This window comes from Geospiza fortis, unplaced genomic scaffold, assembly GCF_000277835.1.
Source record: "Geospiza fortis unplaced genomic scaffold, GeoFor_1.0 scaffold8, whole genome shotgun sequence".
Taxonomy (NCBI): Eukaryota; Metazoa; Chordata; class Aves; order Passeriformes; family Thraupidae; genus Geospiza; species Geospiza fortis.
The window spans coordinates 2,090,022-2,117,088 of NW_005054414.1; the positions used below are offsets into that span (position 1 = coordinate 2,090,022).

The 27,067-nt window shown below is 49.4% G+C and overlaps 1 protein-coding gene across 1 annotated transcript in view; it reads right to left on the reverse strand.

The window, feature by feature from the left end:
- Positions 1-20,451: 20,451 nt before the first annotated feature.
- Positions 20,452-27,067, reverse strand: part of ITPR2 (inositol 1,4,5-trisphosphate receptor type 2) — a 242,890-nt gene continuing 236,274 nt past the window's right edge. Inside the window, exons 55-56 of the mRNA XM_031061432.1 lie at positions 24,590-24,751; positions 20,452-23,354 (exon numbers count right to left, since the gene is read on the reverse strand). Coding sequence (XP_030917292.1) covers positions 23,268-23,354; positions 24,590-24,751 — 249 coding nt within the window. The 3' untranslated portion in view covers positions 20,452-23,267. The remainder of the gene's footprint in view (positions 23,355-24,589; positions 24,752-27,067) is intronic.

Genomic DNA, 27,067 nt, shown 5'->3' on the forward strand with positions numbered 1-27,067 from the left:
CCAGCCAACGAATGAAATAAGGCACTTGTTTCCCAGAGCAGAGGGAGGGGAAGGGGGGGATTTAAGCATTTCTGTGTGGTGTTGGAAACCCACCTTGAGCAGAAGCAGTCCCTCAGCTCACACAAACCACCGGCGCTCCTCTGACGTCAATTGGCAGCCGCTGGTTTGCACCATCCCAGGGCTGGCTGCAGCAGCACAAGCAAACAGCTCTCCTGGCCAGCGGGACACACAGTGAGAGGCGAGTCCTGCACCCCTTCCCTCTGCCTCACTGCTCTGCAGCATCACCTACTGCTCTGTTCTCAGAGGCAAAAGGGCACAGACCAGCTATGGCAGGCTTGTCTCGGGTGAGGGGCACGTTGGCTGGCACTGGGTGGGTGGCACAGGGTTGCAAGAGAATGCCGAAAACCCGAGGGTGCAGTGGGTCTCTGCTGCTGAGGCCCTTGGGAGTCAGGGCCACCCCTGAGCTGTGGCAGTGCCCAGGCAGGCTGCCAGGGAGAGAGCAGTGCTCATGCAGTTACATGAGAGGCAGGACCTGCGTCCGCAGGGAGGCTGCAGGCTCCGTGAAAGGGATGGCTGATGTCTGGAGATCCTGTAAGAGAGGGTTTGGGGGAGCTTGTGGAAGAAGGGTGAGAAAATTACTGACCATGGCACATACCACAGGCATTCATCCGCTGTCCCCTTTCACTCTTTCCACCAAACAGACTCCAGGCCTTAAGGGAGTGGGAGCAGGAGGAACCTGATTCCTCTCAGGGTGCTTCCTCCAGCCCACGGCAGGAGGAAAAGGAGGCAGCAGCTGTTCAGCTCCTTCCCTGCCCTCCCACACCGGGTTCCATCCCACAGCCACCCATTCCAGCCCATCCCAACCCTGAATGCATCCCACAGGGGACACGGGGAGAGCTGCAATGCAAGAACTGTGTCCCATCACCGCTCGTGGGGCTGGGCAGCCCTCGGTTTCGGGGGACGCTGCTGAGGCAGCAGTGGCAGGATGAGACAGCCTGGGGAGCCTCTGGGGACCATGCATGGCTGCCTTCCTGGGCTGCATTTTTCAGCAAAGGCAGAGCAAGCCTTTCTTCCCACCTGAAAGGACTCCAAAGGCCTTGACTTCTAGAATAGGAGGTAGCTACAGCCCCTGCAAGCCAGCTCAGATGAAGCTGCCCTGAATGAACCCACAATGAAGGCAGCCAGAATTGCTCATTGCCTCTGAAAATAAAAGCACCAGAGACCTTTTACTCCCATATCTCCTTCCCTGCCTGTGCTGAGGGCTGATCAGGAGCTTGGCTTGTGTGGTGCAGCACAGAACCCCCACTGAGGTGTCTGCTCCATCATTCCCATGGTCAGCCCTTGTTCCTGGAAAAAGCAATGCTGTGTGGAGCCACAGGCTGGAGCTCAAAGGCACAGTGGAGAAAGGAGGCTGGACATGAGCTGTTCCCAAGCCAGAACCAGTTTGCCCCCAGCACCTTTGCTGCTTCCAAAGACAAGAAGTGGGCTGAGAGGGTGTGTTGTTATGTCTCTCCACAACACACCTCCCCTTTGTGGAGTTCCTGGACCTCCATTTAAAATGCTCCAACACAGCTGAAGTGAGGCATAAGCTCGCCCTGGGACTTAAATTTGAACCTGTTCATTTCATGGGGCATTGGGAGAATGTGAGTCCCTTTTCCCAAACCTGCTTTTACAAGTTTTGGTTGAAATGCTCACCAAGAAGGCAGAGGGCCCAGCTGATCCCCTGCAGTGATGCAAGGAGACCCAGCTTTGAGGCATGATGAATTCAGTGACCAGCTGAGGGCCATGGGCTTCGTGGGGAGGCAGAAGCCCTGCGGGACAGAGACACAGGGGGAGCACCAGCCACCTGCAGAGCCCAGGGGCTGGCTGGGGCAAGCACAGCAGTGGGCAGGTGTTTCAATCGGCAAAACCTCTTGAGAGCAGCTACTTGCTAAAATAGATGCCACGCAATCAGCTGAAAAAGAAAGTCCCAGTGCCCAGCTGCCTGCTGCAGGCACAGCACAGAGGAGAGTGGCTATTTTTATCAGGGACAGCCAAAGGCTGTGGAAGGTGATAGGGACAGCTGGCAGAGGTTTTCCCTCTGCACCATGCCAGGGCTGCATCCCAGCGGTTCCCTGTGCACCTGGGCATCCTGGCTGGCTGTCGGCCCTCTGACATCCTGGCTGGCTGGAGAGCCTCTGCTCACCTTCCCAGGAGCTGTCATCCTCCTGCAAGCCCTGTCACCATCAGCTGCACCTGATGGGGATGCCTTCTGGGGATGCCCTCCCTGTCAGTGTCCCAAAGGGGAGTTAAGAAACAAACCAAGCCACCCACACTGTGCTGGGTGCTGAGAGAAATGAATCAGCCCCTCCTGCCTTAAATCATGGGATCAGCCTCCGGGTGACCGGAGTGAACTCTGTGTGTGTGTGGTACTTGGGAGTGGCCATTCCTCATCCCTGGGGCACCACGGGGCTGGGGGCACCTCCCTCAAGGACAAGGGTGTGAGTGCTTGTGCAAAGCAGCACCCTGGGGGCTGAGGAACCCAAGCAAACCTCCCCCAAGACATCGTGCAAGCAGTGGGAATGTGTGGTTTCTGGGCACACTGGCTCTGGCAGCAGCATCCCACAGGCTCCTCTGAGCAAGCTGTGGTAGCACAGCCCCAAGACTCACACTCCAGCATATGGAATCCAGCCCTCCTCCAAATGTCACTCCCTGCCTCTACAGGCACCACCCAAACCCACCTTCTGCTCCAGTGAAAGCCTGAGTGTGTTTGTGCCATCTGCAAGGAGCAGGATGGCCCTAATCTTCCAGCCTTCCTGCTTGAAACTGGTGGGCTTTTTCCCTATTTGGTGGGCCACGTGTGTTGTGATAATTGTAGCAAACTAGGGCAAGTAAAAAAGAAAAATATCTACAAGAAAAGGGGAAAAAGAGTCGAAACGTTGTTCTTCCTCCTCTCCTCTAAGATACCCTGCAGCCTCCATCCAAAATGCCCTTGCTGTATGCTCACAAGCAGCACTGTGGTCAGAGAGGCTGGCACTCAGCAGTGCCACCAGATGCTGATGGGAGGACCACCTTCTCTGGGACTGAGCCTGAAGTTCATCCTGTGGGATTAGAAGATTCACTGCTGATAGCTACTCATTTCCATGGTGATTATTCCCTTCCACACGCAGAGTAAATGGCCTGTGTGGCTCTGAGCACCACAGGAGGCAAAGCTCTCGTGGGAAAGCCAGCCCCAAAACACTTGGAGAGAGGAGAGGAGAGGAAAGGGGGGTAATGATTTGCCCATCATGGACCAAGCTCTCAGACTTGACAAATGCCCCTGCTGGGATCCAGACCCCGAGCAGGCTGTCACAGCTTGGTACCACCAGCTGTTCTTTGGGTCATTTGGAAGCTGGCAGCACAATTCCATGTGTGCTAACAGCAGAGCACAAATCTGAGAAACATAAACCCAGCTCTGCTGCTGACCTCCAGCACAGTCCCAGAGAGCCACAGCATCTCTGTGCTCCTGCCCCCAGCCTTTTCCCTCCCCACTGCAAACCTTTTGGCCGGGGACCGTGGATTTCATGTTTGCAAACAAGCGTGTGAATCATGTGGGGCAAACCCACTGGGCTTGGGGCAGCTTTTCTGATTTACACCGCTGTAAATTACTGCCTCTGCTTTCAAAAATGTTGTTATTCTGTTGGACAGGGTCCCGGTAACTCTGCAAAGAAGGGAGTGGGAGAAATTCCTCATGGATGAATTCCTTATGATTTATTTGCAACCACTTGCCTTGCACAAGGCTGAGCTCCCCACGAAGAATGACAGAGGACACGAGTGACCTGCAGCTCGTTTGTCACCACCATCTGTCACCAGGGCCATGCAGAGAACCAGGCATGGAGCAAATGGAGGCCAACCTCCTGCTCCAGGGTCCCGGCAGGCTGGCACCAGCAGGATGGGGATGGGCAAAAGGCTTTTCCTGAGCATCAGGGAGAGGCCCCACGGGCTCCCAGCGCTGCTCTGCCCTCCAGGTGAGCAGGGCAGGGCTGCTGTGTGGTGCTGAACATTTGCTGCTGCTCTTCAGCCTCCAAAGCAAGCTGGGCATCTTGGCTCATTCTCTCCCTTGGGCAATCCCATGGAGCTGCTTGGAGAAGCTTCAGCAAAAGGATTTATTCAGGGGTTTGTGTGTGTGTAAAAGTGCAAAACTTATTTCTGGGCTAAACACATGAATGGGGATACAAGCATCATAAAGTCACCCCAGGACATTGTGTTAATATTTGAGGTGTCTGCAGCTCATGTGCTGTAAGAAACAATGTGCCACAGTGGATAGTGTCTCAGAACACTTGGTGCTGTACAAATGAGGAATAAATTGGCTGCTTCTGCCTAAGAAGGAGCTCACAAGGTTGTTTTTCACCATTGCAACAGGAAGGTGGAAGAAATAAAAGGAGATACAGGACAGCTTACCAGTAAGAGGCACATTGTGACCCAAGGTATTCATTCATCCTTTTAGCAGCAGGTCCAGCCAAAGTCGCTTTGACTGATTAGGAAAACTTTCCAAACGTAGATGAGGGGTCAAATAGGAAGTTCAGCCATGAAAATACTCATGCTGGGTGGAGGATGAGGAGGGAAGAAGAACATCCTTGGGGAGGGAATTTGCTGGGAGCAGGGCTGGTGGGGTGAGGCACAAGCAGGAGTCCTCCTGTTTTGCAACACAGATGTCCATCAGGCAGGATGGTTCAGGAACAGAGGTCACATCTCCACAGGATGACCCTCCTGCTGGGGCTGTCAGAGCTACCAGGAAGGCTCTGTTTGCTTCTCCTTCTGAGAATGCATTTATCTGTGGGTAAAAATTAGGACCTAGTCTACATCAATCTTGTTGGTTAATTCACTGAAACTGGTCTGAAAAAATATAGATAAAGACTTTCCCTTGTTAGTCACCTTCCAGTGATGCATAAATGCTCTGGCAGACAATTACCAGTGATATTGATCCTAACTAGGACAGAAAATGAACAGGTGAGTGTGAAATAGAGATTTATTTATAAAGATGCAATTGAAACAAAATCCATCCTGCAGGTCTGAGTTTAAGAAGGAAAAAATGCCTTTACTGTATGTCTTTGCTCTCTCTGCTGAGGTTTGGATGCTTCCTCAGGAGCGGGAAGGCCACATCCCTGGAAACAACAGGCTGAAGTAAACAGGCAGCATGGCAACAGCTGAAAATAGGCATGAAAAGCAGCCAGAGAGAGACCCTCAGCCCAAGGCAGAGCAGTGCAGCATCCATCAGGCTGAGCCGGTGCTTGCTCAACCCTCCACAGCAGGACATCAATAGTAAATGCATTTTAAAATGGAAACTAAATCTTGACTGTGGCAAATGTGGCTGTAGGTGCTTCTTGCAGAGCTGGGACATGGAAAAATGCCACCACCACTGCTGAGTCTCCTCAGGGCAGTGGTGGTGACTCCATTTGCCTCTCCTGGAGACCTGGCCTCTCTTAGCCCTGTGCTTGTGCGTCCTGCAGCCTGGGAGCTGCAGACTCTCACTGTCACAACACTGAAACCCTTTTGCACGCTTGCCCTGTGCCAGAATCCCGTGGGAGGCTGTGCTGTGGCTGCTGGCCTCCAGCACCAGGCTCACTTTCCCCAGCCACACATCCTCAAGCCAGGCCAAGACCTAATTTGCTGGCCACAGGCTGGAGGTGGCTCTCGCTGGGGAGGGAAGGCTTTTGCCAATTTGTTATTAAATCACAGCACTATTCATGCCAGCATTAGGCTGTCTGGGACTAAATGCACAGTAACTGCATACCTGCGTTCTGCCAGACAGCTTGGGGCAGGGATGCAGGGAGAGCTGGGCCTTTGAGCAGGGCTCTCTTCCTGTGGCTGACTTGAATCCTTGCCCTGCTCAGCCTCTGTTGCTGCCAGATTTGTGACTCTCACCCTGGAGGTACAGGAGAGAGAGAAGGCCTCTGGAGATGTGCTTTTGGATGGAGGAACCGCTGCAGTGCTGAAGGCCTTTTGCTGCTTTATCCCTCGGTGTCCAAGTGGCTTGTCCTCGCCCCACTCAGAGCCACACTCCTGGCAGAGCTGTGACAGCACAGAGTTACATATCAAATGGACAACTGGTCCCAGGGTGGTTCCCAGGACACCCCCAAGGCTCTGGGCTTGGAGGAGCTGAGTATCACAGGAGGTCACCTGGCAACAGCGAGGGTATCCATGTGGAGCTGCATGCCCCAGCAGTGCTGTGTACCTGTCCTTGTGGAGAAGGAGATCCTCAGGGGCCACCAGCCTTCCAGGAGCGGCTCAAACAAAACAGGAAGGCTTATGAGCAGATGTGGTTGCTGCACCACTGCTGCCAAGGCTCTGCTCCACAGGCATCAGCTGTGGGGAGAGGTTTAACCCGAGCTGCAGTGCCACATGCCCGGCATTGGTACATAAACAGCCTCCAAAATCAGGAGGGGGAGTATGTAGCTCTTTCAGAGCCGACCGGATGGTTCCCTCACTTGACATGTCCTTGTCTTGAAACAACATCACTTTGTTGAATTTTGTGGCTTTCTCTGTGGAACAACATTAGCTCATCCAAGTCTGTGGTTTATTTGAAAATGAAATTCCGGTAAGCTTTTGTACCATCTGGCAGCGTCCAACCGAGTGAGGTTTAGCGAGAAACCGCTGCACACGTGTGCACAAACACATACACACACCAGAAACACTGTAATCATCATAATCAGTACTTGCAGGAAGCCTGGCATCGTCAGGGCAAGGGGAAGAGGGAGAAAATCTGTGCCTGACTCCTCTCCCAGCCGTTTGCCTTCCGTGGGGCTTGGCTCCTTCCAGCAGAGGGCATTTTTCGAGCCGTCCCTCCTGCGCCGCTTCTGCCCCTTCCTTCCTCTGACGTGAATTTCCAAGTGGCTCCAGATGTAAATCAAACACAGCTGGGTGAGCTGAAGCTGGCGCGCCGCGTCAAATTCACAGCTGCTGCAGGTCACTGCCCTGCTTTGGGGGAGACGTTCTGATGTACACCAGCCTGGCCAGATGCATTGAGGAGGGCCTGAAGCATACAGGAGAGGTATGGGGCCAAGGTGATGGCTTCTTGGTTGCTCCATGCAGTAGCTGAAATGTTTCATTAGGTGGATTCCCTCCTGGCTCCTCTGGTCCAGGCAGGAAGCAGGACACATGGCAGATCCTTGAGCTTTTGTACCATCCATCTCACCCTTTCCCTCCTCCTCTCACATCTGTGTTCAGAGACCTGTAGCTGGCAAAGTGAGAGATGTGGCCATCACCCAGGTACACAGGAGACCACTGGGCATCCATCTGTCGTCTTCTCCCGTGCAAGAGGGCTTGATTATTTCTTCTGCCTGGTATCCAGGGATAGGATGCATGGGAAAGGTTCAAAGCTGTGTAGAAGAGGTTTAGACTGGCTATTAGGAAGCATTTCTGTACCAAAAAGGTGGGGAAACTGGAGCAGACTTCCTGGTCCAGGCAGGAAGCAGGACACATGGCAGATCCTTGAGATTTTGTACCACCCATCGCACCCTTTCTCTCCTCCTCTCACATCTGTGTACAGAGACCTGCAGCTGGCAAAGTGAGAGAAGATACAGGTACACAGGAGACCACCAGGCATCCATCTGTCATCTTCTCCCCTGCAAGAGGGCTTGATTATTTCTTCTTCCTGGTATCCAGGGATGGGATGCATGGGAAAGGTCCAAAGCTGTGTAGGAGAGGTTTAGACTGGATATTAGGAAGCATTTCTGTACCAAGAAGGTGGGGAAACTAGAGCAGACTTCCTAAAGGGGTGGTCAATGCCCCGGGTGTGCTTGAGAGGCATTTGGACAATGCCCTTTACAATGTGCCTCAACCTCTGGTCAGCCCTGAAGTGCTCAGGCTGTTGGACTGGATGATCATCATAGGTCCCTTCAAAGTGAAATATTCTGTTCTATTCTACTCTATTCAGTTGCTTTCCTTAATTTCTTTCAGGTTTCTCCCTTCTTTCACACTCAGCTGCTCATGGGTGTAGTATCAAATGTGTGTGTGATGGAAGAGAAATGGTGGGGAACAAGAGATGCTGGTTAGGACATGGAGGGCAGTTTACTGGGAGAGCCAAAGCCAAAGTCCCCTGGAGCCAGCAGGGAGGTTTCCAGTCATCCAGGAAGCACAGGGTGCCTATACACGGTCACCTCTACAAATTGAGGGACAGAGGAAAATCGATGTAGCTGCTTTAAAACAACCCTAAATTGCAGCAAAGATCTGCTTTTGAGAACGAGCAATGGGAATCCGAAGGATAAGCTCTGATGATAAGCCATCATCACTGAAAGACTTCAGATGCACGGAGGGCACGCAGTGCCCTGCTCTGAGGGGATATTTTCCAGCAGCAGTTCGGTTTTTGCATCACAGTTTCTGAATGCATGAGCAGGACTTTTGATGGAAATCGTTGTGGATATCTCCATTGAGAACTGGCACTGCTGGATTTCAGTCAGAATGCATCACATGCATTTAAAACCTGTGCATGCACATCTGAGAGTATTTTTTCCCTGCACTGAACCAGGGGAGAAACCTGTGACCCTGAGGTTGGTGGAGGGCAGCAGAGGAAGGCAGGGTGCCCTCAGCCCCAGCCTGACAGGGGCTGCTTTTGCCTGACTGCTGAGTCCCAGCTCCTTCCTCCACACGAGATCACCGGCACCAGCCTAGAGCTGCTGACAATTGCAGGAACTGGATCACCTAAGAGGCTCCCCTGTGATCCTGACCAGAGAAATAAAATAAAATCCACCCCATCCACAAAGGCTTTAAACCCAGGCAGCACAGCATTTCCAAAATGTGGCCCTGGTGAGGCGCTGCTCCAGCTGAGCTGCGGATGGGAGGCTGACACGCTGTGATAATCCTGCTCTAATTCTTTTTTTACAAGGATTTTTTTTTTTAATATATATATAGTTTTGCCTCCGGCATATGCTGTACTAGTGTAGCAGCTCTTCAAGTACCATGTTTTGCAGCGAATGCGTGAGTGACAGCACCTAAAAACAGCAGCTGTTACATAAATAAGGCTGGCGCTTCCCTGCGAGTGCCGCCGGGGCAGTGGGGACAGAGGCCAGCACAGCCCGGGGGATGACATCACTGTCCTGGACAGAGGGGGACAAAGTGGGGGACACCCCCCAGGGCAGCCCTGGCCAGCACTAAGCTCCCCAGCCCTCACAGATTGTCACCTCCCCGGGGCAGAGGCTGCTGTGTGCCTGCTGTTTGTCACTGGTGACGTTCCTGTCACTGCCATCCTGTAAAGCAGCAAATGGATAAAAAGAATAACCTAAACCATGGATTTGTGGCATCTCACAGTTATTTTGCTGATGCTGTGTGTAAGGATTAACGTGGCCATTGTTCCAGCATGATATATGTTGTGTCTTAATGAGCAGCTTAATTATTTTACTTAGCAGGAGATGGCCAATAAAGTATTAAGAAGCCAAATTTGGGACTTGCTTTCCTTTCATATTAAGATGCAAAAGTCTGATTTGTACTGCCTGTAAATTTGCCATATCTCAGCATGCAAATAGTCCTGAATAATTTAGGCTTTCTTTAAGAAGCGATATACCCAGAAAAGATTAATATTCAACAGACGTCCATCATCCAAGCAAACACTTCCTTTTTTTTCTAAAGCTGTACTGAGTTTCTCATAAATTCCCTTAATGGGACAGAAACTATCCTGGTCCTTCTTCTTAAGGCTAGTCTGTTTGCCTCAGTTCATGAATGTGACAGGAAAACTTTGCCTGCCTAAAGCTTAAGAATGTTTGGCCCCTTGGAAGGACAAGAGAGGATGTTGTTTGAACACTCCCCCAGACCCAAAAGGGAATAACAAAGAGGACAGCAGGAGGAAAGCTGGGATCTGAGGTCATGTTTGAGTCTGTAGGAAGAGGAGATGGCAGAAGCCTGGCTGGATGCAGCTTTGCTCACACACGCCCTGCCTTGGTGGACAGGAGCAGGATGAGGGTCACTGAGGCACTCCCGGGGTGTGCATCCCACTCTTGTAACTCTTCTGCATGTTGTAAGGTGGCAGTCAGGAACCAGGACTCCCACGTTTCCATTTTGAGAGTGGAATTCACTGAAACATAAGCAGGAGAACTGAAACACAGTGTGCTTCAGGCTCAGGTATCAGCAAGAGAAGGTTTTCTCTCTCTGACACACCCACAGCTGATACATCTGTGAGGAAAGTGCTGTGAGTGCATCAGCAGAGGTGTGTGATTCACCCATAACTAAGTGGGTACAAAAAAAATCACCAGGTTGGGATTATAAAATAAGCAACACCTTTAACATTTATATCTCTGTTCATAAAGCCAAGATTTCTGGTAGGAAACAACTCCAGCAAAATATAAATGGGCATTGATTATTAATTTTAGCAGAAGTTCAAGTTTTTCTGAAGTCTGAGGTGGTCTCAGGTAGCTCAGCCTCCTGGCAGGTGAGAACCAGGTTTGTGTTTTGAACCTGGAGCTCAACTTTCTGTGGGTCCAGATGCATTTTTTTTGGCCTTGGAACAGCTGGCAAAGGATTTATTTCAGATTGTGAAGTCACAGAGGCAGACATCAAGTCACAGCAGGGAAGAACTGCTCTCTAAAAACTGTTGTTCTAAGACCAAGTGCCCAAGGCATTGATCATTACAGAGGGTAACTGTAAAGGCTGGAGGGAATTAGTGGCTTCTTAGGGGTGATATGGTCCCACAGAGGAATTCCAGGCAAACAGCTCTGGAGTAAATGATGCTGCTCCTACTTGTTGGAGAAGCAAATGAGTTCCCTTAACTACAGGCTGAGCCTCAGAGCATCTTCAGCCACTTTGGCTTCCCTGAATGAGCTTGTGGACACAATGCCTGTTTGGAAGGCCCAAATATCCCTGTAAGAGCAATGGTTGGACCCCCTTGCCTCATCCTATCAGTCCTTTAATTTGGGACATTTCTTGCCCAGGGCATGACTCTGCAGCCACAGCAGATCCTGCCTGCCCAGCATCCCCTGGTCTCAGTGCCAGAGGGCAGCCTGGCAGCAGGATCAGCTGGGTGGGAGCTGGGAAGGACTTAGGTGAGGGATCAGAGAGAATCCCTCTCTGGCCTCTTCTTTCTCTAAACTACCAATCATGGAAGTTTAGGGAAAGGAGACGCTCTGGGAGCATTTTGGAAGCCAGGGCTTGGTATTTTATTAAAGTGCTGCACCTGACAGGAAGGATATAAACACAGCCATAAAAGATACCCCAATGTCTAGTCCCTTCATGTCAAGTTGCAGAATCAGGTAAGATTATTTATTTCAATAAATAATCAAGAAGTGTCTTCAATCAAGTGACAGCTTGTTCTCATACTGTAATTAAGTTTGAAGCTCAATTACTATTGTCTAAGTCAATGGCATAGACAGGGTTGTTACAGGAGAATCCCCAGAGATGCCAGGATTTGTACAGAGGGGAGGAAATGAGTGTTCAATGTAAAGCTGAGTGTAGCCCAGGCCAGATCCTGCTGCTGAGCTGTGTGCCTGTGGAGGCACACATCAGTCATGGAATTGCCAAAAATCCTTTCTGCAGCCTGCAAAGGGAGGTGAGAAGATGTGTGAAAGCAGGAGCTAGCCCTGAGAAAATCAGTGCACGCTGGACATCAGCTTCTGGGACTGGATGGGTCAGCACTGGCCCCAAGCCCCCCCCTGTGCTGGGCTGCACCCAGAGCCCCAGGGCAGCAGGGCAGGGGGGATTCTGTCCCTCTGTCCTGCTCTGCTGAGCCCCCCCTGCAGGGCTGCATCCAGCCCTGGGATCCCAGCACAGGAAGGACAGGGAGCTGCTGGAGCCAGGCCAGAGCAGGGACACCAAGGGGATCAGAGGGATGGAGCAGCTCTGCTGGGAGGAAAGGCTGAGGGAATTGGGATTGTTCAGCCTGGAGAAGGTTTTGGGGAAACCTCATCGCTGAGTTTTTCAGCATTTATAGGGGGCTTAATAAGAAAGATAGGGACAGAGTTTTAGCAGGGCCTGCTGCAATAGGACAAGGGGTTATGATTTTAAGGTAAAAGGGTCAATTTAGATTCGATATAAGGAAGAAGTATTTTATAGCGAGGGTGTTTTACATGGGAATAGGCTGCCCGAGGAGGCGGGGCGTGCCCCACCCTCAGAAACATTCAAGGTCAGGTTGGATGGGGCTCTGAGCAACCTGATCCGGTTGAAGATGTCCCTGCTCGTCACAGGGAGGGTGGGCTGGGTGACCTTTAAAGCTGCCTCCCACCCCGAATTATTCGCTGGATGTGACTCCGCATGTGCGGCCGGGCGCTGCCAGGCGGCTGTGACTGCAGCTCAAACGTGCATCTGCATCCTGCGAGCTCGTTATCCCGCTGGGCTCCTCTCCTTCCCCAGCTCCTCTTCCTCACCCGCTGTCTCCTCCAGCTGCAGCCTCGGCCGCACCGGCAGGGCTGGATGGGGACGAATCGCGGCACCGGCAGGGCTGAGGACCTCCCGAGGTGAGGGACCACCCCTCCCATCCCTCCCTGAGGACAGAACTGGACACTGCTGGTGTCCAGCTCGCAGCTGTTTTCCCTCAGCTCAGCTCTGGTTACTGCCCGAGAGCTCCACTTCATCCCTGCAGCTTCCAAGTCCTTCAGCTGCTTCTCCTGTTTGTGCTGAGGGACCAGGGAAGCACCAAAGCCTAAACTGTGTGTTCCCACTCCAGGGGACAAACAAGGAGAGCATCATCGAGGTTACTTGGCTTGCATTTCATGAAATAATTTCAAAAGTGTCATTAGCTTTGGAGAACCTGGGTGGTAATCCTAAACACAGGGGTTCAGATGTCACTGCTGGGATGCTGCTGCAACTGGCTCAGAGCCTCAGTGCAGCTTAAGCTCAGGGCCTTTTGACCATGGAGAACTTTTTGGAAAGTGGGGATGGCTTTTCTCCCCCTCCCCATTTGAATTTGTTCGCAAAGTTCAAAAGGAAACGGTGCCTCTGAGCTGCCAATAGATGTCTAAAATAATGAATACACACAGTGCTGATGGAATTACTGCTTCTACACACAAAAATCCTCACTATAACACAATTCAGAAGTTCATGATCATTTCATTTATTCAAAAAAGTTATGTTTCCTTTATCCCTCCTTGCCAAGTGGTGTCCTGTTATGAAGAAGTTTCCTGCTCTTGCCTGTCCTTTCTAGCTGCCTGTTTGTGTTCCAGGTGTCACAGCTTTACATTTCTTCCCAGCTCTGCATGAAGCAACACCACCACTGCACGGAGCTTTTCTTAAGCCCTTTCCCCTCCTGCTGTGAGCTCCCAGCATGGGACCCTGCAGGAAGCCTGATGCTGAGTGTCTCACTGGCACTCCTGGGCTTGACCAGCAGCTCAGGGCCAGCCAACGTGACCAGGGGCTTTGCCACAGTGCTGGTGCTCCAGCAGCATGAGCATGGCATGCTCCAGCCCTGCTGTCCCCTCACTGTGGGATTGCCACCAGTGCCCTGTGGTGGGCACAGCTCCTGTGCCCGTGGGATTGCCACCAATGCCCTGTGGTGGGCACACATCCCGTGCCCATAGGATTGCCACCTGTGCCCTTTGCTGGGCACCCATCCTGTGCACCTGCCCTGACATCCAAACCCGGGCTGTTCCCCTGGGAGCGGAGCAGGCGCTGGAGCCTCTCCTGGCTGTGCTCTCAGCGAGCTTTGCTCCCAGCCCTGGGGATCACCTCTGGGCACGGGGAGCCAGCCCAGGCCCCATTGTCTCCTCCACACTTCATCTGCTGCCAAGGAAAGTGCCAATTAGTGCCAGCTGTCCTCAGCTGCTCCTTGCAGAGCTGAGAGGGGGCCTGGAGCTGAGCCCCCTCTCTTGTCTTCTCTTTGTAGTGTCTGACTCCCCCAGTTTGCTCATTGATGTCCAGGGGTTTCCTAAAAAAAACCCAACAAACATAAAATCCTTATTCAGGCAGCTTGATGTTCAGTGCCCTGTTTTATTTCATATGCTTGAAGTGTAATAGATTATTATTAAAATAGAGCAATGTGGTAATAACTCCCCATACTGTGAGGATGCTCAGAAGCCAGAGCAGCCTAGCCTGGGGCATTTGCAGCCCTCTCACCCATCTGCATTTACTGGTCCTTGGCTGCCCTCTGAGTCTAGCACAACTAGCAAGAGGAAATCAAGATGCATCTCCTAAAAGGAAATATTTCTGGGTTTCAGATGGTCACCAGCACCATGGTGCCACCAGAGCAAGCTGAGATGTCACCAAAGAGCAGCTGCACATTTCCCAGCACAGGTTAGCTCATTTAGCCATCATTCCCAAAAGCTGAGGATCTTAGCTGGAGTTTAAGCCATCCCACAGGGCTGAGTGGGTAAATCCATGCCCATCCTCTCAGAGTGTATCCTTTGAAGTCCTTTTAATAAATACCTGCTTTATTCCTTTAACTCTGTCTAGCCTCTGCTCCAGGTTAGCCTCTCTAGGCATCACTTTGAGCTCAGGCCATACAAACCAGTCCCAGTTCCAAGCAGCAACTCCCTGCAGGGTCACGGCACAGGGCCCTGCACAGAGTCAGGCTGAAAAGACAGAGGTGGAAAGATTTTGCCACAAAGTAGGAGGCAAGGCAAACAACTTTTTTTGTCTGAAGCCATTGCTTCATCAAACACCTGGCATTCCTCACCCTGGCTGTAATTCCCAGCTACCAGTCAGCCCCTCTGGACTCACCAATGGCACGTGGATAACGCCGCAGCCGGTCACTTGGCCATAGCGTGTTTGCAATTTATAGCTGACTTCCCCAGAGCCCTGCTAAGTCACTAAGCAGCCTTGTGGTCTGAGCAAAGGTTTAGGAGCCAGGAAAATCTGGATGAATCATTTGCTCACGCACTGGTGACCTGAGAAAATCAGTTGACCTCCTTGTGCCCGGGCTGTGAGAGCTGCCACCGGGAGCCCTGCAGATGTCAGGGATTGTCTTGCCTGGCTCCAGCCAGGAGCAAGTCCCTGGCCCTGGCAGCAATTGTGGAATGCACAGGGCGTGTCCCAGAGCCAGGATCCCACAGAGCTGCTGCCTTGACAGGGGTGCCAGCCCCAAGCCCTTTGAAAGCCGAGGGAAGACTTGCAGAGATTTCTGTGTGTTGCAGCTTGGGACTCACTCACTCCCCTCCAGTGCCTGTCTGGATTTTGAATAGCTCATATAATATGTTATAAATGACAATTAAAACATAAAATGAAGAGGGGAGCAGATGGCTTCAGGCAACATTTAAAAATACCGAGACTGTTTCTAAATGCAGATCGCCAGATCCAAAACAGCCCTGGGCAGACTCAGCTGAAGGTTATTTGCTGGCCTGGCTGAAAGGACATGTGTGGTCTCCGTCAGTTCTCAGGAGATGCTGTTATTAGGACATTTTCTGGCAAAGGCAGGAGGGGACACCCCTCGTGGGCAGTGCTGAGGACACTTCACTCCTCTCTTTTGAGGGGGTACCAGTGACAAAGGCAGGCTGGATCAATGTTCCTGTTCCACCCTGAGGAAGGTGCTGTGCTGGAGGCTGGATCAGGGGAGAGGAGCTGTGCAGTGCCCTAAATTCCCAGCCATCTTCTCCTTAGGATGTAGCTGCTCACACCACGGGCATTCTCTGCCACAGCAATATGACAGCCACAGCACACTGTCCCAGCAGTGGCACAGCTTTGTTTCCTTCCCTGACACCTCAGCTCACATAACTTCTGCCTCCAAATATTTGACCAGATGGGGAAAATTACAGGGACCCCAGAAGATAACTTGTCACTTGCCTGGAGAAACTGTCTGTGAATGTCTGGCTGAGGGAAGGCCATTGTGAAGGGAGCCCTTGCCACTAAAACAAGGCAAGATAAAAGGCATCTGCAGGAAAAAAAGAGGTGATCTGGCAGCACCATACCTGCCTAGATTTTGTGTGAGTGCAGAAGAACCACATTCAGCCCACAAAACAACTTTACATTTGTGCTCCTTGCCTTGGAGGTGATGACCTCAACTGGGGTGGGCACAGCTCTTCCTCCACAGGTTCAGTGATGCCCCAGGCACCACCCAAGGCCATGTGCTGAGACATGTGGGCTGTTATTACAATGCGGTGCTGCAGAACAAGATTTGCATCCCAAGATTGCATTAGTCTGGATTTCCCTCTCCTGGAGAAATGGAAACCAGCATGGCCCCTGGGGAACCAGGTTTGCTTGGCCAGGATGCAGCACTTGGGCTGAAGAGGAGTCAGATGAGAACCAGCTGGCAGATACAGCCCGTGTCTTCTGCCCATGGAGACTTGCAGGCCAGGTTAGCTCCCATTTCCAGCCCTGTGCCACAGAGGAGCAGATGGATAAAACTCTACACCCTGCGCTGCACAAGATGTTTGAGTAGATGATCACAGTGGCCACTTCAAGCATTCTAATTAGGAGTTTGATTTTACCATGTTAAAAGCAAGCATGATTATAATTTGCTTTTGCTTTTCTTTTTCCTCTCTTGAGCACGCTTCCACCTCCCGCTTTGCGCTGAGCCCGGAAGCAGAAGTATCACGTTACTCTGAGAGAAGGGAGTCTTGTGGTATTTCCATCCCATCCAGAGCCAGGAAACACAGGCAATTTTGCAAGACAGCTTGTACTCAGTAAATTTCCAGCTTGGTTTATATTTCTGTATTTATTTAGAGCTCATGTAAGACAGCACTCATCCCAAGTGAGGTGCTGTGGACAAACTTGCAAAAAAACCCCAGAGTTCATAGAACGAGGACCCCGAGCAACAGAGATTTCAGTGGACCAGTGAGTCCTCTCTTCTGAAAAGGCACTCAAGATTGACAAAGACATGGACAGCCAGCTTCTGGTAACACTAATTCTTCACAGTAACTCAAAAAGCAAACTTTTAGTAAATCCCACCAGTAAAATCACCATCCCTGACAACATTTTCTTGTACCCTTGAGACCTTCCCTTGAACTTTCTTCATCCTCTTTCTTTCCCTGCACTGTAACACATCACGTTCACAACTCTCACAGTCTGGGGCCAAGTGCACAATACCCTGCTAGCATCTTCCCACATCCCAGCTGCCAACCAGGAACCTGGACAGATGTTTACACCTGCCTAGGAAGAGCCATGACAGCTCCAGGGACCAAAATCTGCTCTCCTGACTCCTCCACAGGCAGCAGGATTTGCATTTCTCACAGGAGGGCAGCTCTCACACCAGCTTTGCTTGTTTAGGGCTGCAGCCAACCCGTCCCGTTCCTGTTCCAGTGTTCCCAAATACCCTCAGACCCGGCTGTGTGTGTACAAACCACACACAGTCACACACAGCACAAACACCTCAGCTCCCAGAACAGAAAGATGAAGGGCTGGGAGGGGTTTTGGGAGCACCAGGAATTCTGCTGGCTTTATCAAATTGGGGTGGGAGCTTTTGTGCCAGACAAAGCTGCCGCTGCAGCTCCCCAGAGGGCTGCAAATGGGCCAGAACCAACCTCAAAGCCAGCAAAAGTTGACTTGAAAAAAAATAATATAAACTCTGAGCCAACTTTTGTCATCCAACACCAGCTCACGACTGAAAATGGACTTTTTAAACCCTGTTTCGGGGTTGTCCTGTGCTGTGCTAGACACAACTGTGGGTCTCTACAGCAGGGACTGAGTTAACACAGGTCCCGGGTGTTTCATCCTGTAATACTGGCAGGGCAGGGAAGAAGAAGCAAGGAAAAATATCCATATATCTTTGGTAAGGGAGCAAGTGCTCCTAGGAGAGGATTGTGAAATTCAGATTGACATATCCCAGTTGCAGGTCATTACAGGAAACACTGAGGATATACCCAAAATCCACAGTTTTAGTGGCAGCTCAGTGTTATTGGGAACAAAACCTATAAATGTTGCAGATTTTGGGGGCCAGAAGGGAATAACTTATAAAGGGAATTTGGGCCTTTGGGCTGTAACTGGGTTCCCCCACTGCTCCTGCCATCTGGATGAAATCTGAATGGTGACAGAGCCCCCCCAAAGCAGTGGCTGGGGGGGCCCCACAGCCTTGCACACGGGTGTGGGCTGCCTTGGCAAAGGCCACATGGCTGCTCCATCAGGGGATGGAGACTCTGCAATGATTTACCACAAGAAGGGCTGCTAGGAAAACCTCCTGCTTACATTGAGTCAGATATTGGATCTTGATGATCTACAACATTTAAGCATAATTATTAAGTCATAAGAACACCATACTCCTACACATTTTAGCTTATTGCTTTGGTTAATCAGTAAACCCCATGGTCCAGGACATGCCCAGGTCTCACCTTACCTGAGTGGCAGCAGACAAAGGTGGAAACATGGAGAAAGAAACTTCCAGTACAAAAAGAAAGTTAACTCTTGGCTGTTTGCAGGGAGAGAAAAATGTGGAAATAGCAAATTTAGAAAGGCTGCTTGTCTTCTGCCTTGCAGCTTCCTGCTCTGGCCTGAAACAGTGCAGCATATAAATAGAGTGGGCAAATGTGAGTTTATGGCAGCAATACACCACTGCACATTTCAAAACCACACAGCTTGAGTTCCTTTTGAGGTGTTTTGAATGATTCTGTTCAAGCTCAGGATGTTCAGCACGGACACCTGCAGGCAGGAGTTGTGCTCCTGTGGGCATCCCAGGGCAACAGAGAGGTTAGCAGCCTTAAATCTCAGCCTTCTCCCCTCAAAAATGAACTTGGCAGCCTTCCCCAGAAGATAAGCACGTGCTTTCCAAAGAAAACATCCCTGCCTGCAGAGGCTTTAGTCACAGCAGCAGCAGCAGCAATGGTGGAAAGGGAGGAGCAGAATTCCCTTGCAGGCCAGAGCAGAGTGAGCCAGTGCCGAGGGAGAGGTTTGCTCCCTGAAACACCTCTTGAATTAAAATGTGCCTTGGGGGCAAACATTTGGAAAAAGAAAAGCCTTGGCATTAGGTTCTCAGTCCTGCATGTGAAACTGCTCCCCTTTGGGCTTAGAAGCTGAATGCTGGTTTGGGGGCTTTTTAAGTATGACTGTAATCTTAGGTTGAAAGCTTGCTGCATGAAACCCTGTTTTCTCTTAGGATATCCTTTTTGCAAAACCATCTAACAGATCTAGTAGTAAACAGGCTCCTTTCTATTTAGCCTTAAAATCATACCAGAGAATAGAAAAGAAAGTTAATTCTACTCAAAGTCTCAGCAAGTTGGTGGACCAAGTGCACAGGAGAAACAGCATGCTCCGTTTAATAGGATTTTTCTTACCAATTAATTAGCAGGTTTTTTCTTGCTAAGAAGAGGCCTTATTTTTTTCCTCATTAATACTGACTATTTGTAAAAAAAAAACAGCTGGGAAAAAGGAAAAGAAAGGACTTATATGGTGTAGTTTATTGACCAAAGGTTTGTAGGGAGGGCTCTTCCATTTATCACAAGACCTAATGTGGAAAGTGCATATTATATGGCTCTACGCAGATATTTACCATATGTATTTTGATGTACTGATTAGTAGTGCTGTATTAACATTTTAATAATATGATAAACGTAGTCTTGTAATTAAAAGGTAACTTTTGTAGTTAAAATAAGAACTGTGTTAGTGGGATTTTTTTAAGAAAGGAATGAGGCACTCGCACCAGGTAGCAGCCCCAGGACACCTAAATCTTTCAGAGAAAAAGAATTTATTGCCTTCTTATCAGAAGAAACGAACTTCTTCTCCCCTCAAAGGCGCTTTTAGGATTAGAAGTAAGAAGCTGACACTGACCAGACAGAATCCTGCGTTTGAATGGAATTTATGCATCATGTATGAGGTGTATGAATATGCAACAGGCTGTTGTTTTTAAGGGTTAATCCTTTGTTAACCTGTGTCCTTTTTCGGGCTCCTGCTGCGCAGAAAAAGGTACCAGACGTCCGTAACTCTTTGTTTCTATTGTCTCATATTGTCCTAATTCAATTTGTCCAAATTATTATTCCTCTAATTGTATTACTATTTTTATAACCATTTTATTACTATTAAACTTTTAAAATTTTAAAAACAAGTGATTGGCATTTTTCACATCTAAGCTTTCCTTAGCCCAAGTTGAGAGACACAATTTGTCTTTCTCAATTCTTTCACCCAGAGGAGTGGGGAGAGCCCTTGGTCTCTCTCATTGTGCTACCTGAAAGAGTTACACTAAAAACATTAAAAAAAAAAAAAGAGAGGACAAAAATGTGCAAAATTATCTCACACAGAAAAGCCTGCATGATAGTCTTGTGGAATCATAAAGGTTGGAAAAGATCAGGCAGCAGCAGAACCCTTGAGGCTGTTTGCCTTGAGCCTGCTCATCCCCACCTGGTAACACCTGAGCCATCCCTGCCTCTGCCCACCTGCACCCAGGGCTCCCCTGGCCTCAACAAAGAGCACCCAGCAAATCCTACACCAGCTGCCATCCAGCCTCTGGGAAAAGCAGCATGCCTGGATCCACCATCCTCGATGGAGCAATCTGCACCTGAAATAAAACAAATTCTTGCTTTCCTTGCTGCATTCAGCCTCCATCCATTCAGGGCTGAAGGAATGGGTGCACACCCACAGCCTGGCCTCCCACCCAGCCTGGTCTTCCCAAACCAGAACACACATCTCCCCCCAGCCTTAGCACCAAGAATGAGACAGACATCTATAAAATGACACATTTTATTAAAAGTTACATTCAGCAGCAATGGACACATTTACTTAAGTAGATTTTAACTGTCAAGGAGCTTATAATTATAAATCTCTCTAAGGCATTAAAAGCTCTTAGATATTTTAACTTCATTGCAATCATTTCATATAAATAGGTAAGGTAAATGATACTTGCCTAGGAAGAGATTACCCCAGCTGCATTAAACAGAGATATACACATAAATATATGTATAAAACAATGATTTTTGTTATAAACTCATTCATGGGGATATTTCACAATCTTTAAGTCTTGGGGCCTGGCCCTGCAACCATTATCCATGCAAAGAGCCTCCTGTTTGCCTTACCACGTGTGAGTGTACAGATTGCTCACATGGATGAGAGCAGGGCAGGGCCTAAGTTTTGACAGAAACAGCAAAGACGTCAAAATTCTCAGTGAAATATATTTACAGTCTGTGCAAGTAGCATCACCCACTGTTACTGATTATGGAGGTCTCTCTGGGAAGCTGTGAACAGCAAAAAGGCACCGTGGCCAAGGCCAGCCAGCATCTGTTCTCTGATTTTGATGCTGTAACTGTCCCTTCTGAAGAGCAGGAGCCGGGCTCCTGAGCCCCGGGGGATGTGGGCTGGGTGTGAGCCAGAGGGAGCACCAGCAGCACCCACCTGCAGCCCTGAGCTCAGGGCACAAACCCATCCAGCCTCAAGTTCTTCCAGCTCCAGCAGCAGAAGCCTCCCTTGATGTGCAGCTGCTTTTTCTGAGTGTAAACAAGAAAAGTGCCAACCCATTCCAGTATTAGCCAGCCACACACCCCCCAATAAATAATGAGAGTTTAACTTTTAATTGAACTGTGCTTTGCGTTTTAGAACCACACTTGTGAGAAAAGGAAATTGCTGTTGCAACAGAAGCTGTGAGTAGATCTGATTAACTGTATGAACTAATTTGAATTAATCCAGCTACAGGGTCTGAGTCCCTACCACCTTACTGCTGACTTTGTGGGCAGCTCCTTTGGCCATCACCTCTCACTACCAGGGCGCTCTCTGGACTAAGGCCAACAGAAAGAGATTTGCTTCCAGTAAAATACACAAACCTCTGATTTCTACACTATTTTTTGAAGGACACAGTTGAAGCCAATGGGACATGTTTTAGTGGTAGAAGGTATAAATATATTGCTACAATATATTACTTTTATCTCAGCCACATCGCTGCCACAAAAAATAAGAAAAAAAAGTAGCTTCAAGAACTGGTTTGAATTTGGGATAAAGAGAGTGAAATACCCCTTCCTTCCCTTTACTCTAGGCTGTTGGTTTGAGTAGTGCCTTAACCAGGACAACAGCATTTCTCCAGGAAGAAACTGGAAAATATTTACACCAACAATATTTTTTCCTTTGATCAAAATGGCTTTTATAACAAAATGAAAATTTTACAGGGGCAAATCATTGTTAAAATATTTTGGTTTAAAAAGTGACTCCATGTAACAAGAGGTGCATTTTCAAATGTGAGACAATCTGGTAACCAAAACCCACTGAAAATGAAAGCGAACCGAGGACACAACTCCCATTTGTGCCCCTCATTTTTTTCCTAAAAGACAAAAGAGTCCCCTAGGGCTCTGTGGAAACCCGGTAACTTTTCTTTCAAGCCATCCCAAGAAATACAGGATAGAGCAGAAACCTGCACTAGTGACTTAGCTGCTGCCTTTTGTAGGGCTCAGAGCTGGAAGGAGCCTCCCTGATGTTGTCCCCCTGTTCCCCACCACGCTTCCCTGCAAACCCCTGGAAGCAGGAAGGACAGGCAAAACCATCAACCCATGATCTGTAGCTCAGAGGAAAGCTGGCAGAATTTGGTGTTTATTTACTCAAATCAACTCTTGCTGAAGATGACTTTATGGAAGGTAATGACACCATTACATTTCTGTACAAAAAGAAATTTCTAAGCTTTTTTTTTTAAATAAAATCCCATACACACTCCAAACTACAGGTATAATTTCCCCCCCTGAATCCTCCATTGGAATTTGAATTTAAAACACAGTTTAACTCCTCAGTATGTGAAACCTCACGGCCACATTAATCGAGAACATCTGAAGCCAGGAGAAAGAAATCACTTCCAGTTATGTTGTCAGTATTATGTGCATAACATTCCCACAGCTGTAGATCCATTGTGCTCCATGTTATAAATAAGAAATTGCATGGTGACAGCTAAAATTCAAAAGCGTTAATGTTTCTCTTTGCAACTTTTTCTATTTTTTCCTTTTTTTTTTTTTTCTTCCTCCAGTCTTTTGAGGTTTCTCCCCTTTCCCTCCTAGTAGAAGTTACTTGAAGCAACATCACTGCTTACGGACTGACATATTTTTGGTAATTAAAAAATAGTAAATGCCAAGCAAATATGACTAATGTTGCTATTTGGCAAGTGCACCAGAGACGACCTATTGATTCTGAGCCAGGCTGTCGTGCTTGCCTCAATAAACACCTCTCCTTCTTCTGCTCAGCTTGCTTCTCCCGGTGCTCCGGGGAGAAAGGGGCTCCCAGGATGTGGCCAAGTCTGTCCCAGCCTGTGTCCCAGGCAGCCCTGGAGCCAGAGCCAGGCAGGGAATACAAACGAGCTGCCTTGTATCGCTCACATTCTAGGTTGTGGTCCCTCTCAACCATGAAAAACAGCTACAAATTGTTCCCAGAGCTAAACCACTTAACATCTTGGCACTTGGTTGTTTTTAACTTTGTAACAATAGGCACTGTTCACTCCTCTCAATCTCAGTTTTTTATTCTATAATAAAGCAGGAATACTGATGAAAGGCTAGTCACGGCTTCTCCCCGTGGTATCAGGGTGGTGGCATGTGATGATTCACATGGGGTGTGTTTGATCCAAGAAAGCCCAGCCTCTGCTTATTCTTCCTTTGTTCTGTCATCTAAGGTGGAAAGGCAGAGAGAGACGAGTTGAGATTTTTTTTTTCCTTTTTACTATTATTTAGCAGTCACAGAGCAAGATACATATAAGCAAAACAACAGGGAGTGGAATTCTTTTCTTCAGCATAGAAAATTACAAGTAAGGGATGTCTTTGAAGTGGGAGATCTGTTTCCTGCAAAGTATGGCCATTTTATTCTCGTTTATACATTATTCTTATCCCCCGGCAGGTCTTACAGAGTATTATTTGTGCTGCTATTGTGTTGTGTAGCCCTGCAGAGGGTCAACGTTTGCACTTGGTGCTGCAGAATCACAGAAGGAAAAGATGGCCCCGGCCACACAGGGTTTAAATTTAAGCCAGGAGAGAACAGATTCAGCCAGAGGGGGATGAAAAAAATCCCACCAGGATGTTGTGGGTAAGCACAATGAGCAATGGTCTCAGCACATCCAGCCTAAACCTTTGTTGGGTTTTTCACAGGGAGAAGTTTTAAGGAGGGATTTGAAGGGGAATAATTAGATAACTCTGTTGATGCCACTGAAGGGCTTCCCATAAAGAAAACACACAGATGCTTTTCTGAAGCTGTAATGAGCAAAGCAGAGGTGACCAGCACCTGTAGCAAAAAAGGAGCTGGCCTTTTGATCCTGAAGGGAGAGCAAACACAGCAGGCAGGCGATGTGGGCAGGAGCAGGGCTTTAAGGGAGGCTTTAAGGGAGGCCAGCAGCTTGTGCTCCATACGGGAGAGCAGAGGGAGCCGCAGGAGGGGCACCAGCACAAGGGTGACACAAGCAAAGCAACAGGCTCTGCAAATTGTTTTCACAAGGGCACTGTTGATGTTCTCAGTGGGGGAAAAACCCGAGGGCTGGACACAGAAGGCTTTTTTCCCTCCAGGCTCCCATCAGTACGCAGCTATTCCTGACACTACATTGCTTTCACTGCCGGGTTATGCAGCCCCTCATCCCTTCTGCAGTTTCCCCTCTGTCCTTGCACACTCACCAAGAGCATTTCATGACTAATTCCCCTCCAGAGTTTTCTCCTTACCTGGTCTCTGCTGTTGCTAACAGAGCACAATTTCACTCCAAACCCTTATCAGTGTATCTACCCAGAAAGCTTGCTGGAGGGAAAGATAAAACCTTCCTGAGACAAAAGTCTCTTTTGTAACACTGTCCTGACTGCGACATGATGGAAGGCAGCGCCTTCACCCACACGTGCTCACTTTGCTACCCACACAGGGCACTTACCTGTTCCTTGAGCTCAGCCAGCTGACTGGAAAGCTGTTTCACAAGGCTCATGGTTGACTCCAGCCTCTCCTGCAGGTTCCTGATTTCATTTTGCTCACTGTCGCCTTCATTGCTAACCAGAGACATGGCTCTCATCCGAGGGAACCAGTCCAGATTCTTCTCCTACACGGGTATTAGAAAAATAAGGCATGTCAGTAGGGGTTTATGCAGGGCTACTAAGCTGAGACTAGAGAATGAAAGCTCAGAAGTACTTCTGCTCAGTGGATGACACACAGCAAGTGAGCTTAAGCAGTAAATTCAGAAAGTATTTCAAACGAGCAGTTTTATTCTTGGTTCTCATCAGCTGCAGAGAAGGTGCCAACTGGAAAATCTGGGTTCCCCACAGCTACACCTGCACTGCAGTGTGGGCAGTGTTGGCACATTCACCTGGGGCTCTGGCAGGCAGAAGTGCCCCCACTGGGAAGACTCCTCTGGTACACCAGGAAACCCTCAGTGCTCCCCGTGCTTTGCTCTTAAGTGTATGCAGGGACACATTTCCCCTGTGTCTCTTCAGCTTGGCTGGTCTCCTTCTATTTTGGCTGTCCTTGCAGCAATGTCAGCAAGGCAACACCAGGAAAACAAGACAAGAGCCTTCCAGATCAGCCTCAAGCACCTCTACTGGAAGAGCAGAAGGACCTGGAGCCAGCTGCCCACAACAGGAGATGTGGGGTCCTGGGAACGGCTTAGGATTCAATGTGCTGCTCAGACTGTGCATCTTGGATAAATGCAACCCCAGGGCCAAGGGCTAACCTGCACTGCATGGAACAGCACTGAGCTGGGTGTTTCTTTATCCATGGACTCAGGCTATGAATTCAGCCATGACCAAACCTCTGTAAACAGACGATATGAGTCAGGAAGGTGCTGCGTATCCACACGAGCCCGAATGGCTCCATGGCTCAGGGGCACAGATATTTGTGTGCAGAGCTTAACAGACGGAGGAGACAGAAGGGTGCAAGACTAGAGGAGCGGCAGCCACGTGGAAAGCAGCCTGGTTTGCCCTGAGACCAAGGGAGCAGAGCAGGTCCTGCAGCGGGCAGCACGCACGCACCTCTGCCCTGTGCCTCGTGGGCAGCGGCAGGATGTGGCTGGGCCACGTGCACTTGATAACTTGAGAAGAGAAGCAGAATGAGTGTCTTTCTTCCAGTCCCCTAAGCTGTGAATGGCCCCACACAAACAGCACTGTGTCAGGAGGAATAGAAAGGAGCTCTTGCCAAAAGTCTACCTACAAGACACCTGGAAGGCAGGAGCTCTGCTACTTATGTTGTCCAGGTATTTGGTAAAGTTTTAAGTCCGTCAAACTGATCATAGTCTTAGACTTTGCCTCTATTTTTCCCATGAAAATAGAGAAGGCAGTGATGATTCTGCAGAATTTACAGCTGGGCAGCCCAGGGCAGCCATGCCTGAGCAGGGTGCAGGAGGGCTGGTGTGGCAGACCTGTGAACCTGGGAGGATTTCCTTTCACCTCTGTAGTGCTCTGTCCTGATCACCAAACCCTCCCTTCCTACAGCAGCATGATTTAGAAACAGCTAGGCTAAGCCTGAGTGAGCATGGCAGCACTAACAGTACTTGTGTTTGTCCACTCTTTGTGTTAGCCCAGTCCCCTCTGCTACTCTGGATAAGACTAAATGCAAAGCTGTATGAATTTTAGCTTTTTTCCTTCTTTTTAACTCAAAACTGCCAGTGGGTTTTTGCCTGGCTGTGCGAGCCCTGGTCCTGTCCCTAAATCACCAAAGATGCCCAGGGAGCAGGAGCGTGTCCCCGGGTTGCATTCTGCAGCCCCAGGCTGGCAGCCGCGGGCGCCGGTGGAACGCGGCCTCTGCTCGCCGCTCACTTCTCCAGCCTCGTGATCTCATTATGACAATTTACTGTGGTCACACATGATGCCATTTTCAATGGGTCATAACTCATTCAAATCAAAACCTGTTTTCACCAGCCCTGCTGGTGAGCTGGAGAGGAGCGCACGTGACCCTCCCTGTGGATATCCCCAGCTGACACGCCGGGCGGGAGGATCCTGTTTCTGCCACATGCGGTCCTGCTTACAAGACCAGCATTCATCTCACACCAGTACACGCCGATATTCATTTTAAATTTATTTTGGCTAGGATGTAGCAGAGCATTCATCACGTGCCTGGTGTCAAGCACAGGTGTACTCATTTATACTAAGCTTAGTTTGTGCACAGTGCCTTTCTGGATTGATGCCTTTTTCGTTTTTTTTTTTTTTTTTCAAAATGTTTGCCAGCAAATTTGTCTGCCACTACAGGCACAGAACTTTAATTCAAGGCAGCTACAGTGAACAGAGCTGCACTTGTACCTGAATGTTTCCTGGAAAGCTCTGGTATCTGTACTCATTACAGCTTCTCCTGCTTGAAACACCTGAGGATACCAAATGCAAGGCAAGCGGAGGGAACAGGAGCCCTTTCAAGCTTCACAACAACGCCA